At 37.4% G+C, this 17,827-nt stretch overlaps 2 protein-coding genes and 1 pseudogene across 2 annotated transcripts; 1 reads left to right on the top strand and 2 right to left on the bottom strand.

The window, feature by feature from the left end:
• Nucleotides 1-438: 438 nt before the first annotated feature.
• On the bottom strand, nt 439-1,029 carry LOC111919912 (uncharacterized). Its single transcript, XM_023915465.1, has one exon. The coding sequence runs from the start codon at nt 1,027-1,029 to the stop codon at nt 439-441; it is 591 nt and encodes a 196-aa protein (XP_023771233.1).
• Nucleotides 1,030-2,947: 1,918 nt separating this feature from the next.
• On the bottom strand, nt 2,948-4,091 carry LOC111919911 (polyubiquitin-like; annotated as a pseudogene).
• A 65-nt stretch (nt 4,092-4,156) lies between these two features.
• LOC111919910 (uncharacterized) lies at nt 4,157-4,855 on the top strand. Its single transcript, XM_023915464.1, has one exon. It carries the CDS (start codon nt 4,157-4,159, stop codon nt 4,853-4,855), a length of 699 nt encoding a protein of 232 aa, XP_023771232.1.
• Nucleotides 4,856-17,827: the final 12,972 nt, after the last annotated feature.

Genomic DNA, 17,827 nt, shown 5'->3' with positions numbered 1-17,827 from the left:
ACTGTTGGAACTAGGCTGACGATGGCTGCTGAATAGGAGTAGTGTGCATCATCAGAGTGTCGACCGAAGGTGATCCAAAGGCTGCTGGAAGAGATGGATTTGGGCCAATAGAAGAGTATTGCTGAAACTGTTGAGGACTGATCCCTGTAGTCGGTTGAAGTGCTGGAGCAAAATTCTGATTTGTTGGCTGTGAACCAAGTATACCTACAAAATGAGATTGTTGACCAGAGCTACTTCCTGCAATTTGGTTAGTACTAACACACGAGCTAGAATTACCCCCTAGAAGCAACCCGATTGTTATTTCGATTTTTATTCCATTTATTTTTAGATTTTCCGAAATTTGTTGATGTCGAGTAAAGAACCGCATTGGAGGTAGTTGAGCTATCTAGTATGACATCAAGAGTTTCTTCACGAGCTTCATGTAATAACAACATGTTTTTAGCCTCTAAAAAAATATGGGAATGGCTTTGTGTTGGTAATAACATCAACAATGTTGTGATATGAGGACGGCAATTGGCGTAGTATTTGCATGCCAAGCTCAATATCTGTGATCTTGGAGTCGACATCCAATAGTGCATCAGCCAGATTCTTCAACATGTGGCAGAATTCAGTTATTGAGGAGGTACCCTTCTTCGTATTTCTGAATTGATCTTGCAACTGAAGCATGCGAGACATTTTGTTGTTAATGAAGAATTTGTCGAGCTCATCCCAAAGATCTTTAGTTGTACAATTGTCTCGTGATATGATTTGAAGCAGATTTGCATCAACTGTGGAGTAGAACCAGGACTTAACATGAGAATCAACGAATTCCCACTCTTCATCTTCATTGCTTGTTGGTTTTGAATTTCCAGTAATGTGTCCCATGACTTTGGCACCTTTGCAAATATCAGTAAAGATTCGTCTCCAAAGTTTGTATTTGGACCCATCCACAGTTAGTTTGAAATTAAACTGATTGTATATGTTAGTGACCTTATGGACAAGAGTTTGAGCGGTTGGGACAGTAGATGAGGATGATCCAGGGGCAGACATACAGTGAAATAAAAAGAACGAAAGAACAGTAGCTTGCTTACAGAGAGGAGAATAATTATAGTCGTATGAAGTGCTAATCCTGGAAGATGTGATTAAGCAGGATCTTGAAGATTCTGAATCAGTAGAAAGCGGCGACAGAAGGGGTCCGATAAAGTAGAAAAAAATCGGTGACTGTTTCGTTGTTGAATCAAGAACCAAGTAGCAGCAGCGGACTATGATGGTGCTGTTAACGATTTGGAAAAGAACCAGGAAACTTGAAGCACAAGTGAGTAACAGAGTATAGATGGCAGATGCTCAATGATGAAATAGTGAAAGTAACGGCGAACAAAATTCATACGTATGAGCAGGAGAGAATACATATAGGGCTCGATACCATGTTTGATAGTGAAAATACTCGTTAGGGTTTCTGTGTATATTCCATCTGTATAAATAGTACAAGCAAGAATGTAGAAAATACAATAAGGACCCTATGCTATACAATGTATAAAAATATAAACTAACAGATTCCCGTAATGATGTCTCAATCGATGGAGGATTGGACAGAAGATTAAGTTGTGTTCTTAGGGAATTTATCAAGTGAGAGACTATTTCCATGTTACCATTTATCTCATATTGGTATAGTTACTATAACAATGTGTAAATAAAATAACCATAAATAATTATTACAGAAATGGTCCTAAGGCCCTATTTTAGTTAAATATTATAATAATAAATTCAAACTTTGGGATTAAAATTACATGTCACCGTTTTCTCCATTCAAGTCTCAAGATGATAACATATTAGGTAAATAATAATGAAGACTGTGAAATGAACTCCTTAAGATTGCAATTTGCAAGAACAAATCATTACAATATATAGGAATTAGGACCGTCGGAACCGGAACCGGACCGAAACCGGAACCGGAATTGGTAACAAGGTCCGGTTACCGGTTCTCCATTTTTATGAAAACCGGTCCCGGTTCTAAAAACCGAAACCGATTTGACAATTTTCCCGTTTTTTAAAATGTGCATAACTTATTCATATGAAGTTGAAATTATTTGATTTTTTTCCAACATGTAATTTGGAGTTTGTAATTTACTTTTTTCTCTATAAACATATGTTTTGGTTAGATATTGAATAAGACATATGCCTCGAAAGAAAGAATATAGATGTTGCGTTTTTTCTATTTCAATACTTTTAATCTGTCCCATTTTTTTAAACGTGTATAACTCATTCATATGACGTCAGAATTACTTCATTTTTTTCCCGCGTGTAATTTGATATTTGTACTTAATTTTAGACTATAAAAACACAAATTTTCGTTAGATATTGAATCAATTATAGACCTCGGAAGACAACATATCAATGTTGCGTATTTTATGTTTCAACACTTTTTTTGGAACCTGTCCAGCTTTTAAAATACACATAACTCACACATATGAAGTCGGCATTACTTGATTCTTTTTTCATCATATAATTTAGTGTTTATACTTCAATTTAGAATGTAAAAAGTCATAATTTGGTTAAATATTGAATCATTTACAAGCTCCGGAAGATAACATATCATCTATAATATTTCAACCGATTCTAGTTTGAAAATAACTAAAAACCGGGACTGGAACCGGAACCGACGAACCGATTCCCGGTTGTTAATATAGGAAAACCGTTCCGGTTCCGAATCGGTCCGATTCTAAAGCTCATCCCTGAAAATAACTAACGCATCCATGTGGTTACGCTTATAGCTAATCAACTAACTAATAACTAACAAACATGACAGAACCTAAGAGTAAGTTATAAAAATGTCCTTGAGCTCCAATAACCAGATAATATTAAGCTAGTTACAAAAATGGGTCTTAATCTGCTTTCCTTATATTTCAATATTATAATAAGCCACCCCAGTCAAAGTCTCAACAAAAACCTACTTGTTTTGTTGGGCGTATCATGAGGTCGACAGGAAAAGATCCAGAGTAGAACCCATATCAATATTATAATCAGCAACAGTCCGCTCATCTTCTAACACCTCCTCAGCATACAAAAGTCCCATGAAATCAGTCGGAATGCCATTTTGGTTCTGAATCTTTGCCTTCACATTACCAATAGTGTCCGAGCTTTCCACCTCCAGCAGGTAACTCCTCCCTATCAAATTCTTAACAAAAATCTGCTTCTTGGGCGTATTAAGAAGCGCATGAGGTCGCAAGACAAGATACAGAGTAGACCACATACGAATATTGTAATCAGCCAAAGTGCAACCATCTACACATACGTCGGAAGGCCTAATCTCTCTTCAATCTTTGCCATCACATTATCAATGGGGTTCGAGCTTTCCACCTCCAGCGAGAAGGTATTCCCTATCCAAGTCTTGACAAAAATACGCATGCAAATGCATTCATTAGAATGTTGCCGCAGAAGATGAAACAATGTAGATCCTTGTTGGATGTTGTAATAAGCCAAAGTTTCGGCATCCTCAAGCTGCTTTCCAGAGAAGATGAGACGTTGAAGATTCAGTGGAAGCCTTTTGTCCTGAATCTTGGCTTTCAAGTTGTCGATCGTATCGGAGCCTTCAACTTTCAAAGGGATAGTCTCGCGGGTTAAAGTTTTGAGAGATACCTGCATCCCGCCGCCGTGAAGGGGAAGGAGGAGATGCACAGGAGACACCTTTTCCTGTATTTTAGTTTTGAAATCATCAGTCGTATCAGAAGGTTCAACCTCTAGAGTGATTGTTTTTCCAGTAAACATCTTGATGAAAATCTGCATTCCACCACGGAGACGAGGACGAGATTAAGGGTGGATTCCTTCTGGACATTATAGTCAGCAAGAGTTCTGCGTTCTTCCAACTGCTTGCCGGAGAAAATGAGCCTCTGCTGATCTGAAGGAATACCTTCCTTACACTGAATCTTGGCTTTGACGTTGTCATGTTTATCTTATTCTAAAGGAATTGTGATTATTTTTATGTCATTTTTATCTTATTCTAGATAGGCTTCTGATCCAATACGATAGGCTAGTTTGTTATATTCTTGGTGGCTATTTATTTATCTTTTCTGATGTAAGCAAAAGATGATTCGCATGAATGAAACAAAACTCATTCTCAGTATAAGCTGACTTTCTTTATGGTATCAGAGCGTCGGATCCATACATAACCAGAGTTCCAATGGCAGGAGACAAGGCGGAATCGTCTGGTGATGACAAGAAAAACAAGATAGATACAAGCTCTCCATATTATATTCATCCATCCGATTACCCTAAGCAGATGCAGGTAAACGATGCGTTGAACGATAGTAATTACGGAGAATGGAAGCAAGAGATGATGAATTTCTTGTTAGCAAAGAACAAGATGGGGTTTGTGGATGGCACAATCAAGAAACCCGACGCAAAGTCTTCTTTGAACTTTGCTTGGACTCGAGCCGATGCGATGATAAAGGGGTGGATAACGACAGCTATGGAAAGAGAGATACGCACCAGCGTCAGATATGCTAACACGTCATCTGAGATTTGGCGTGATCTAGAAGAACGGTTCGAGAAAGAAGGAGCACCTCGAGCCTACGAATTGAAACAAACCCTCAACGCCTTGTGGCAAGGTGGTGCATCTGTTTCAACGTATTACACCAAGTTGAGGACTGCTTGGGATGAACTCCAAACCGTTCTTCCTAATCCTCGTTGCACGTGTGAAGGGTGCCACTGTGGGATCGGCAAACAGCTCAACGAAGTGAAAGAGAAAGAGAGATCCTATGAATTTTTAATGGGGTTAGACGATGACTTTTCTGTGGTTCGAACCCAAATTTTAGCCATGAAACCGACACCATCATTAAGAACTATCTACCATCTGGTAGCCGAAAGTGAACAACAGTGAGCCATTACAAGCAACTCCAAAAGAACCAGAGTAGAAGCTGCAGCGTTTCAAGCAGATTACAATGGACAGAGAAGCTCCAGACATACTCCAACAAAGACGAACCCGACATCGGTCAACAAGGTGATCCAGAAAAACCCTAAGGCAGAAAACGAAAGAAAAGAAAAGTGCTCTCACTGTCAGCGTGAAGGGCACAGTAAAGAAGGATGTTTTAAACTGATAAGATATCCTGATTGGTGGCCCGACAACAAAGAGAAAACGAAGCCCAAGGCAGCTTGTCTGGAACTAGAAACGAGCCCTGTACCCAGATTAACTGACGAACAATACCAGCTCTTTGTCGCTCACTTTCAAGAAAATGGAAACTTGACAGGCAATAAATCTCACCCACGAGCAAACATGGCAGGTAGAAATCAATCTTATAATGGTTGGGTTGTCGACTCACGGGAAACCGAACACATGATGTGTAGAGATGATTTTTTGGAAAACAAAAACCCAAACCCTAAAGAGACACCTGTAGTCATCCCCAATGGCGACATGGTGCCTGTTACGGGGGAGCGAGAACACACTCTAAATGGGGGTGTTAAAATTAAAGGAGTTTTGCTTGTCCCTAATTTTGATTACAATCTTCTTTCGGTAGGGAAGCTCACTGATGAATTGAATTGTGTGGTTTTTTTCTTCCCTGGTTTTGTTGTAATGCAGGAGTTGGGGACGAAGCGCTTGATTGGAGCGGGTGACCATGTTGGAGGATTGTATCAGATGGGGTCAACGAAGCCAAGCAAAGCTCTTCTAACGACATTTGAGGTTTGGCATAAACGCCTAGGTCATCCATCCACCAAGAAGATTTCAAAATTAAATTTTATTGATGTTTCTAAAGACAATAACAAATGTGATGCTTGTTTTAAAGCTAAACACACACGCCTCCCTTTTCCCATTAGTGAAACAAAAACTCTTTCATGTTTTGATTTGGTGCACTGTGATGTGTGGGGGAAATATAGAACCCCGTCTATGAGCAAAGCGTCTTACTTTCTTACCATTGTAGATGATTTCAGTAGGGCTGTATGGACCTTTTTAATTAAACACAAACATGAGGTAAGCACATGCCTCATGGATTTTCACAAAATGGTCAAAACACAATTTGGTATTCCAATAAAGCGTGTAAGATGTGATAGGGGGGGGGGGAGTTTGTATCAAATGACATGCACGATTTTTATGCACAAGAAGGAATTATTTTAGAAACATCTTGCCCGCACACCCCGCAGCAAAACGGGGTGGTCGAACGCAAGCATCGACATTTACTTGAAACCGCACGTGCCTTACGCTTTCAAGCTAATTTGCCCATAACCTTTTGGGGGGAGTGTATATTGACAGCCACATATGTCATTAATAGAATGCCCACCAAAGTTTTACATGGTGCCACGCCTTATGAGGTACTGTTCCATCGAAAACCCTCATACAAATACATGCGAGTGTTTGGGTGTTTGACTTATCATAGAAACACAGACACCGGGGGAGACAAATTTGAAAAACGGGGTAATCCCGGCATATTTGTTGGATATCCCCATGGCACTAAGGGATATAAAATATATGATTTGGAAAGTAAAAAGATAATAGTCTCTCGTGATGTACAGTTCTTAGAGAATGAATTTCCAATGAATTATGTTGGAACAAATAAACAATCAAAAAATGAAGATTTTTTCACGTTGCATGGTGATATTCCCAACCCTTCCATGCATGATGACGAGAACAGATCACATGATGATAGGGCTGACGTAAGCCATGAGGCCCCTGTTGACTCTTCGACAACTTTAGAGGATGCTGGCGCCATCAACATGCATGATGACGTCACTGAAGTAGAGACACAACCAACACATTTAGAACCCCCTGATGAGCACCGTGCCACTCGAACAAGAAGTCAACCAACCCGGTTCCAAGATTTTGAAGTTGACCTTCCCCCATCAATCAATCATCCACCACCCCCGTCCGATAGATTTGCATCTACGGTACATCCTCTAACTCATTATGTTTCATATCAAAAATTTTCACCTTCACATAAGGCCTTTCTAGCGGCTATTGTTCTTCACAATGAGCCAAAAAGTTTTAAACAGGCTGCTAGACAACCCGAATGGCGGCTTGCAATGCAACGTGAAATAAAAGCTTTAGAAGACAATGACACGTGGGAGCTCACCTTTTCTTCCTGAAGGCAAACATGCAATTGATTCCAAATGGGTCTTCAAGACTAAGTTCAAACCAAATGGTGAGATAGAGAGGTACAAAGCCCGTCTTGTTGCAAAGGGCTACACGCAAATGGAAGGAGTAGATTTTCACGATACCTTTGCTCCGGTGGCTAAACTTGTTACGATTCGAATTTTATTAACTGTTGCGGTAAAAAAGAATTGGATTATTCACAAACTCGATGTGAATAATGCATTCTTGCATGGTGACTTGGAAGTAGATGTATACATGAAGATTCCCCAAGGATTTGGCAAAGAAGGAGACACGCGAGTGTGTAAACTTAAAAAGTCAATGTATGGCTTAAAGCAAGCAAGTCGCAATTGGCATCACAAGTTTACCATAGCTATTCATGCACTTGGTTTCATACAATCTCATTCTGACCACACTCTTTTTATTTACAAAAATAACGATATTTTTGTGGTGGCTCTCATTTATGTAGATGATGTGGTCATTGTTGGTAATAATGCAGAAAAGATTGAGAGTACAAAAGCTAGTCTCCATACCCAATTTAGTATCAAAGATCTTGGTAGCTTAAAATATTTTTTGGGGATCGAGGTGTCACGCACGGAAGAAGGTTTAGTTCTCAGTCAACACAAATACACCATGGATATCTTGGACGATTCGGGTATGCTGGGGTGCAGGCCAAGCCGTTTTCCCATGGAGCAAAACCTTAAACTCGATAAAGGTCACAATGAAAACCGGGTTGATGCAAATATGTATAGGCGTCTCATTGGTCGTCTTTTGTATTTACAAACCACTCACCCCGATATAACATATTCAGTTAACATTTTGAGTCAATTCGTATCCGATCCTAAACAGCCACACTGGGATGCAACTTTACGTGTTTTACGTTATTTGAAGACTACAATCAGACAAGGTATTTTGCTTCCAAACGATGGGTCTACTAATCTAGTAGCTTATAGTGACTCCGATTGGTTGGGATGTCCCTATTCGCGCTGTTCTCGAACAGGATACTTACTTCTCCTTGGAGGAGCTCCTGTTTCTTGGAAATCCAAGAAACAATCGGTGGTTTCAAGGTCTTCTGCTGAGGCTGAATATCGTGCAATGGCAACAACAGTGAGTGAGATCCTTTGGGTTCATTGGCTACTTACTGGTTTAGGTGTTGTCATTAATTCGCCTACCACTCTCATGTGTGACAATGAATCTGCAAAACACATAGCACACAATCCAGTTTTCCATGAACGCACGAAACACGTGGAAATGGATTGCTACTTTCTTCAGGAAAGGGTGGAATCAAAAGAGATCCTGTTTGGGTTCACACCAAAGATCAACTGGTGGACTTACTCACTAAACCACTTGGCGCGGAACGACTGCAATCTCTCATGGTCAAATTGAAAATTCGTAATCTTCATGCTTCAACTTGAGGGGAGTAAAGGAATTGTTATTATTTTTGTCATGTTTATCTTATTCTAGATAGGCTTCTGATCCAATACGATAGGCTAGTTTGTTATATTCTTGGTGGCTATTTATTTATCTTTTCTGATGTAACCAAAAGATGATTCGCATGAATGAAACAAAACTCATTCTCAGTATAAGCTGACTTTCTTTATAATCTTCGTATTACTCCTCCTTTTTCACCTTATTTGTTTATCTCAAACTCAAAGTAAGTATAAGATTTCCAATAATATTTTGAAACAATACAAAAAAAAATTTAATTTTATATTTCCTTTTAAAGGCTACATACTTTAAAACAAAAACTTAGGTTAGCCGACTTTTACATGTTGTAAGTTTTTGACAAGTTCCATGCTAGTATTTTCTATATAAATCATTTTGAATTGGATATTTAACAACAACAAACAAAATACAATAATATTTATCCATGTATATGTATATACTCAATGTATATCAGTATATGTATATAAAAAACATAACAGTTTTGCATTCATGTTATAGATCTTCGAGCTAATAATTACATTCATTAACCAGGCATAAACTGAAACTGTAACCCCAAAATACATTGCTATTTTTCAAATACTGGTTCCAAAATCAAAAACCCAGCAAAAATTGGATCCGGAACCGGAACCGGTAGAACCGTCGGACCGGTTCGGTTCTTGATTTTGGCCGAAGCCGGTTCCCGGGTCGGGCCGGTTTCGGCCGGTTCGGTCTTTTTGTTCATGCCTACGTGTAACGGATTAGCTTGGACTCAATTTCGGTCTGTTACATGTTAGTCGTGTCAAGGTATCGTCACTACCTATCCATTAAAATCAGCGCCATCTCATTTCTAGTGTCGAACCAATAACCTTTAGATTACAACTCCAAAATTTGGTCTATCTAATTAGACCCTCTCTACTATCTAAAATGACCCCCTAATCATTGATTTTTTTTTATTAAATACTATCATTATAATATAATGATAACTTTTTTACTTTATGATTTTTAATGTAATTATTAATTAAACATGGAGTACCAAAGGGCGAATGACCTAGCGGTATGGAGTGACATTCTCATATGAGAGGTCAGGGGTTCAAGTCTCTATGGAAACATAGGTGGTTATTTAGGAGTAGATTAGTTAGTTTGCTCTTTCAAAAAGAAAAAAAAAATTAAACATGGAGTAATGATGAAACCTTTTTTATATACAAATTACAAATTTTACTTAAATCTATTTAATCACAAATTTTACTAAAATATATTTAATGAGATAATTTTTATGTTATCAAACATTTAAAATAAAATAGCTTTTATATATTTTATTTATTTTTTATATACAATTTATAAAAATCATTTTTTATAAATATTTTATAAAGTACTTATATATAATTTATGTACAAAAGTCACTATCAACTAAAAACATTCGAATGATAATCCATAATTTGCAGAAAGTGTATTTTTATGTTAATAATGTTTCGATTTTATTTAAATAAAAATATGATGGTTTATTATTATTTTTTTTAAACTAAAATGATAATCTATATGCTCCTTTATTGTCGGACGAAATGAAATAAATTTTGATATTAAATTAAATAAATTTTAGTATCAATAAGACACTCACCTTCAAAAAAAAATTGAAAAAGTAAAAACGGTTTGTTCGGTAGTGACTACGATTGTAAAAATAGATGAAATGATAAAGTAAGCAATTACAATTCCTAATGTTTGAAAAGGCTGAAAACTCATAATAGTTAGGGTCCAACAAGTGAATACGGTGTCTATAATTAGTAGGACCCTAATTTTTATCTTTTTTTTTTCTTTTGTCATTAAATTAAATAAAAATATATATATTTTAACACATAAATAAATATTTTATATTAATTAAAAACACATTACATTAATTAAAAACACATAAATTAAATTCTGAATTATTTAGAAAAAAACATAAAAATTAAATTACTAAAAAGCATAAAACATATCGAATAAAACCAAAACATTAAAACATTAGAATCTAATCTCCATATTTTTTGCAAACTTGTTGAATTTTTAGAAAGGTCGCCAGATTTTTTAGATCGAGATCCGATTGGGGCTTTGTGTTTATGATTTGAAACCGGTAAGTGTTATTTTTTGGCAACGAGTTTTCTCCGTTGATTCAAAATAAATTTGTAGAAAAGTTAGAACTTTGTCTATTTTTTTCAGCAAGTACGTCTTTGTTACTCATTTTTCCGCTTGAAGACACCATCTTTTTCGCTTTGTCCCTTCCTGGTGGTCGACGAATTTAGACTTTCGGTGGTCCCTCCCCCTCAGTGTCGTCAAAGTCATCATTGAGATTGAGGCCAAAACCCATATCCGACTCAGAAGTTCTTGGCCTTTTGTTGGAGCCGGTGGTAGATCCCGAATGCATCGTCTCTGGATAAATGACCTATTTTGGACCTTTACGACAAACTTTCACGCTTTTTGGTAGCCAAATGGTTTACCATTATTGGTAATTTTGTATTGGTAGCATGCGATTGATAAAATGTTAAAATTGTTGCTACTACTTTGTATATTTTTAAGATTTTCAAATATGCCATTAAATTTAATGCAAGTCGCTCGTATGCCACACCATTTTGCATTGATTATGTCGTACATCCAGTCCGTTTCCCTTCCTAATAGAGCGTGAAAGTGGTCTAAAATATGATTCCAAAAACTTTGACACGATTGCGCGTTACTGACTTGCCCGATATGAAAATTCAAGCTTTCACTAAAGCTTCCTCCTCGTCTTCGGTCTATTGCGTAGTTTTTTTTGGAGCTTTTCCTTTTTGTTGCCTTCTTCGAGATGGTTTTTGTGTTTCTTGGACCCGTTCGTCATTGTTTTTGTAGAGGTTTATAGGTTGGGATTGAGATAATGAGACTTGAGATGGTTATGAAGGTTGTGCTTGAAGTTAAGGTTGAGAAGATTGGAGTTGAAATTGTTGAGAAGGTTGTTGTTGAAATACTTGAAATTGGGGTTGATTGGATTGTTATGGTTGTTGTTGTTGTTGGTAATAGTTTGGGTGGTATGAAAGATTGGTGAATAGAGGTTGGTGGTGGATTGGAGATGTTATCAATTGCATGTAACTAAGATTTTCATATGGATCATTTAGAGTGTTTGAGGTGTTTGTAATGGGTGGGGTATTTTGATTTGGATCCATATATTGGAGAAAAAGTGAGAAAATAGAAAAAAACTGTGTGTTTTCCGAGTGTGAAATGTATAGAAAATAGGTGGTATTTATAGTTGTAGTTTGTGTTTTTAAAATTGAAAATTAAATATATTTTTTATTTCAATATATACAAGAAAAAGGGGGAAACGGTCAAATATGTGACTGTTGTTGTTGTTGCTGCTTTCTTATTCGTTGTCTTCATCTGTCTTTGTAGTCACTCCACACCCCAAGCCACCGGTCCATGGGGAAGTGTTCACGTGTCCTTTGGGCTGCCACATCGGAAATCACACGTCTCTTGCGCCACCATACTGGATAGCCTAACAATTATTTGAATGCTTGAATAGTCCATATATTTAGGGAGGAAGGAGTCATAATAGGATGGAGGGGGAGATGGATGGGTGGGATGAGAACAAGAGAGAAAGAGAGGGGTGTTGTGGTTTGACTAACCCGCTAGAGGTTGAAACAAAAAAATGGGGAAAATAGTTTGGCGGCATCTGGGTTGGGCAGGTTTGACTTCGTCCATCTTGGTTTCGATGGTTTCTGGATTGGGAGAGAAACGACTCCTTCCTCTGGGAGTGTTTTTTTAATGATAAATATATTTTAATTTATTAGTTTATAGTGTATAGTGTATAGTATGAAAACATAACTTTAAAAAAGTGTTTAGATATACGATGTCAACACGTTATATAATCTTTTGTTTTTAATTTAAAACACAATATTTTGTTAACAATATGTTGGGGGCCTAAATAGGCAGAAAAATCATAAGGAAAACCACTAATTTAAGAATAAAATATGGATATCAAATATCACGTTATAGAGAAAAACAAAGAAGAGTATTTGCAAATTATATACTCCCCCTCAAGATGGAGTGTAGATTACAAATGCCTAACTTGTCAAGTGGAAGCTTCACTTGTCGAGCACCAAAGGCCTTTGTGAATAAATTTACAGTTTGATATTTAGAATTAACATGTAATGGATCAACCTCCTTTGACTCGACTTATTCTCTAACAAAGTAGTAGTCTAGCTCAACGTGCTTTATATGTTCATGTAAAACCGGGTTATTGGCTGTGCATTTCACGGCTAGGTTGTCACAAAATAATTGAGTTGGATGGTTCTGACCAATATCCAAATCCTACAAAAGCCACCGCAACCAAAGAATCTCAACGACCATGGTTGTTATCGCCCGATACTCAACTTCTGCTGAAGTTCTTGACACGACTGATTGCTTTTTGATTTTTAAGATACTAGTGACCCTCCTAGAAGGAGTAACTAACCAGTCCTTAATATTCTCGTATCTATACAACCAAGCCAATCTGAATTTGTATGAACAACAAGGTTTGTACCACCCTCATTTGGGAGTAAAATTCCTTTCCCTAGAGTAGATTTCAAGTACCTCAAAACTCTAAATGCTTTTTCCATATGAGTTTGTCGTGGATCGACTACAAATTGACTTCGCACATTAACTGAATAACTAATGTCTGGTCTGGTGGCTTTTAGGTAAAGAAGTCGACCTACTAATCTTCGATATTTTCTAGCATCTTCACGCATCTCTTCATCATCTTTTTAAGTTTTGAATATTGTTCCATGGGAAAGGCACTTGGTCTACACCCCATTATTCCACTATCCTACAGAATCGTCATCACATATTTTCTTTGACTAAGAACTAGTCCTTTCCTTGTGCGAGCAACTTTAATCACGAAAAAATATTTAATTGTACCAAGATCCTTGATAATAAATTTCTAGTCAAGAAACGTCTTTGTCTCTTCAATTTTATTAGAGTTATCATCCATAATAATAATATCATCTACATATATAAGAGATGCGTAAAGGAATTTCTTGATTTGTATATGAAAAGGGAATGATCAACCTGTGACTGTTTAAAATCCATCTTCGTTTAACCTTGATGTGAACTTTTGGTACAAATTCCTAAATGCCTACTTTAACCCATATAACGACTTTCTTAGCTTACAAACCTTTGTCTCTTTACCCTTTTCAAAGCCTTGTAGAATTTTTCATATAAATTTCACCAATTAAATCATCATTCAGGAAAGTGTTATTGACATTTAATGGGTGTATCATCTAGTTCATCTTTACTGTAGCTGCAAAGATAGTTCGATCCGTAACAAGCTTTGTTATTGGGGTAAATGTGTCATGGTAGTCAACTCTTTTCATTTTGGTGATACCCTTGCCACTAATATGGATTTATACCTCTCTATCTCCCCATTCAGCTTATACTTTATCTTGTATACCCTCTTTAAATATATGACATTTTTCCCTTAGGTAAGTCCTCAAGAGTCCAAGTGTCATTTGATTCAAGAGCATGTATCTCCTTCTTCATGGCTTCTCTCTAATTCTCATCTTTTACTGCTTGTTTGAAAGTCTTTGACTCATCATTTAAATTGATAGCTGCCAAGAAAGCTTTTTGAGAATGATATGTGCATAATTAACCATATATTTCATACTATCATAATACTTTTAACTATAATTATGCTTATTTTGGGACAAAATGTACTTATTATGTTTGAAATCTATTTAGTAGTAGCAAGGACATGCTTAGGATGAAAAGGAATTAAACAAGGAGCTAGAAGCAGGAATGAATGAGCTAAAGCAAAAAGAAGACAAAGAAGGCCTGAATATTATAGAAGACCACGACGTGGTGATCATCTACCATGAGATGACGAATGGAAGATTCTCGATCAATGTGTTGACTTTGAGATGGAAGATATCTATGAAGACCACAACATGGTTCCTTGTAACCACCACGCGGTTAAGAAATATAAGGAAACTATATATCCGGTCATTAGGTCGAATGGAAGAGAGATCAAGCCAAATTTCTGAGAAGGATTACGACTAAAACCCTCTGAGAAGCTTGGGGAAGATCATGAATCCATTGGAGCTCAAATATTGAAGAGAATTAGAAGAATTCTACATAGATCTAGTCAGTTTGCTAAACATACTCATGTACAATCTTATTTGTATGTATTTTGTGTATTTTTCTGCTATTATGAGAGGCTAAAAACCTTATACTTCTATTTGGTAAAGATGAACCTAATACTTATGTGTTGATTTTGATTTATGGATGATATATGTTGATTTTACTTGTGTTTGATAATTAAAACCCTAGCATGTTTTAGTTTTAGTTTGTATTGCTTATAAATCAAATTATGTGTGATAGTTGATCATTCTAATTGCATTAATTTGTCACCTAATTTTTTATGATCATTAAATAACTAGAGCTAGGTTTATGTAACACCCCAATTTCCAGGTAGGAAATTTATTCCATTGATCCATGATTTTTCCCCCGAAACATGGTGTGGTGAAGCCTCACCACGGCGTGTTGAAGAGCTTTTGGGCCGCGTGTTTTTATGGACCAACACAGCGTGTTGGTGGGAAAACACGGAGTGTTTGCGGCAGGTTGAGAAAACCCTAATTTTCAGGGTTTTGCACCATATATAATCTCTTTAAGTCCTAAGGGATGGTCTTTTATCAGCCTCCAACTCCCCATATCAACCCTTGAGAGCCCTAATCATCCGTCCCTCTCATTTGTGAGCCAGTATGGTGTTTTTGGAGTCAAAGAAGAAAGAATTTGGAAGAAGGAAGTAAGGATCCAGCAAGCAAGCCCCCATCTTTCAGTTTGACACTCTTATGGACCTTTTATAAGTGTCCAATATCCGATTTTTATTCCTCTATGTTTCTAGATCATGTGTTTTGTCACTTTAACTTTTTGTTCTTGAGTAAGGGAATGGTTGGATCTCATAAAGTCAACAACTTTATGAATCTTCGGGTCTAGGTGACCTTGTAGAGTCTTGGATTTGACCTATAGTCAAGTTTTGATGCCATGCATAGAGAGTAGGTCATAAATCCCCATTTTTTTTTTTACCTATTTTGGGTTCAAGACATGCATTGGACATTCATATCTATAAAACACCGACCTTTAGGATGGTTTTGGTGCTAGAATCTCTTTTGGAAAGGATGGGTTTCAGACTTCAAGGATTTAATGCTTCTTGGTTAAGCCTTTGAACCTTCAAGCCTTGTGGTTGGGTTTTGGGACCCTTGGAGTTGTTCCAAAGGATAAAGTTGGAAACTTTATCCTTCTTGATAGCACTTGGATCGAGATCTGAGCCCTGGAGTCCCTGGAAATGAAGAAAACAGCTGAATGTATTAAGCTGTTGGAACCCATGCAAACATGGCGTGTTGGCTGGGGTTTTCCCGACCGTCTGAATGTTATCGAAACATGGCGTGTTTGCTAGTGGACAGGATGTGTTGGGTCAACATGGGCTGTTGACCTAGAATGTTGACTTTGACTTTGGCCAAGTTTAACCTTGAGGGCATTTTGGGTATTTTTTGGGATTTTGATGGAATTGGTCACTTGGTGGTTGTAGGCATTTGAGTTGAGAGCTAAGATTCAGAGTCGAGCCTTATCAGTTTTGTGCTGCTTGTGAGGTGAGTTTTCCTCACTATACTTTCGGGTCGAAGGCAACAAGGTCAGCCTATTGGTTTGATAACCCGTTATTGTTGATATGCTGAGTATATAATAGATATGCATGCTAGTTTTGATACGCTAGTCTGGTAGACCTGTAGGACTACCTTTGATATTGTCTATTTATCTATATATGATGTTATATGTTATATGTCGACATATTGTGTGGGTTGGGTTGAGGTTGTACTACTTCGTGTTGTAGCCAACAAACCCTGGAGCAAGTCGGATATGGGTTGAGGGTCGAGGAGGGCATGCAGACTCATACTAAGGGCTCATGAGCATTCTAGATACGAGCTGAGTGCCGAGAAGGGCATGCCAGACTCATACTGAGGCTTAGTGGTACTCATTCCAAGGACTGATCAGGCCAGGGAGCAAGCCAAACATAAGCTGTGGGCCAAGGGCAAGCCAAACTCATGTTGTGGGCTTAGGGATAATCCAATCAGTTAGTTGTGGACCCATTACACGCTGTTATTATATTTGTGTTATTTGTTTATGTATTGGTATGTTGGGAGACTCGCTAAGCTTTGGGCTTACAGTTTTGTATTATGTTTAAAGTACCTCAGAGGATCGTGGGAAGGCGAAGGCGTGATCATGCAGCTCCTCATGTTTTTGTTTCATGAACTTGGGACTACTCTGATATTGAACCTGTTTTGAAACTATTTGAAAACAATGATGATTTTTGGGTTGTTTTAAAAGTTTAAATTTTCATGAATTTATGGATGTTACAGATGAATCATGTATTAGATAAAGTAATCAAAGCTAGTAACTTTAATTGTGTTAGAGAGCATAATTAATCTTAATTTGTGCTTGGTTACCTAACTTGATCATAGGAAAATAATTACTATCATTCATAGTCTAATTCGTGCTTATTATCGATTTGGTGTTTAACTTGTGCTTCATCATTGCATAGTAATTCTAACATCCAAATTTTCATGGCCAAAAATTTCATTTTTAATTACGAGATTAACAACATAGTTTACCAAATATTGCCAATGTCATACCAATTTATAAAAATCATAACAACGTGTCTGAAAACCATATCATCAAAAGTAATAAAAATCAGAATACAATTCAAGAAATCTCCATGCGGAATCCATATGAGTGTGTGTGTGTGATGCGCTGCTTCACTGCCAACTCCTTCCCCTTAGACGAAGAGTTACCTGAAACCAAAACTGAAACTGTAAGCACAAAGCTTAGTGAGTTCCCCCATCATACCACATACCATACAAAACACATACTGCCAGGCATATCTGGGTGCCTAACCTACCCCTTCAGTCCTCTCGACCGGTAACCTAGCCTAGCGTACCTAGGTACTGGCGGTCATTACACCCCGATACGCCGAGTCCATCCTTGACCATTACTATATAGTCGATTTAAATGGGTCTTAACACATCAAAACCATAGATCTGGCCTCCTAGTGTCCATTTTACATGTAAAGCCTCAAGCTTGGTGTACATGCATGGGATCTTTGGCTCAAAAACCCATAAAAGATGGTCTACAAGATGCACGGGGTGTTTATGGCAACAAAGTTGGCATCTTTATGCCATAAAGACCCCCAATGGCCCCAGATCTGAATCCATAACCCCATAATACACTTCACAACCCAAAAATGGCTTAGAAACCCTAAATATACCAAGATCCAACCCCTAAAGATGATTATTTACATGGAAGATCAAGATAAGAGCTTTTTTACCT

Source organism: Lactuca sativa, chromosome 5 (genome assembly GCF_002870075.4).
Source record: "Lactuca sativa cultivar Salinas chromosome 5, Lsat_Salinas_v11, whole genome shotgun sequence".
NCBI lineage: Eukaryota > Viridiplantae > Streptophyta > Magnoliopsida > Asterales > Asteraceae > Lactuca > Lactuca sativa.
This window is presented reverse-complemented; position numbering and strand designations above follow the sequence as displayed.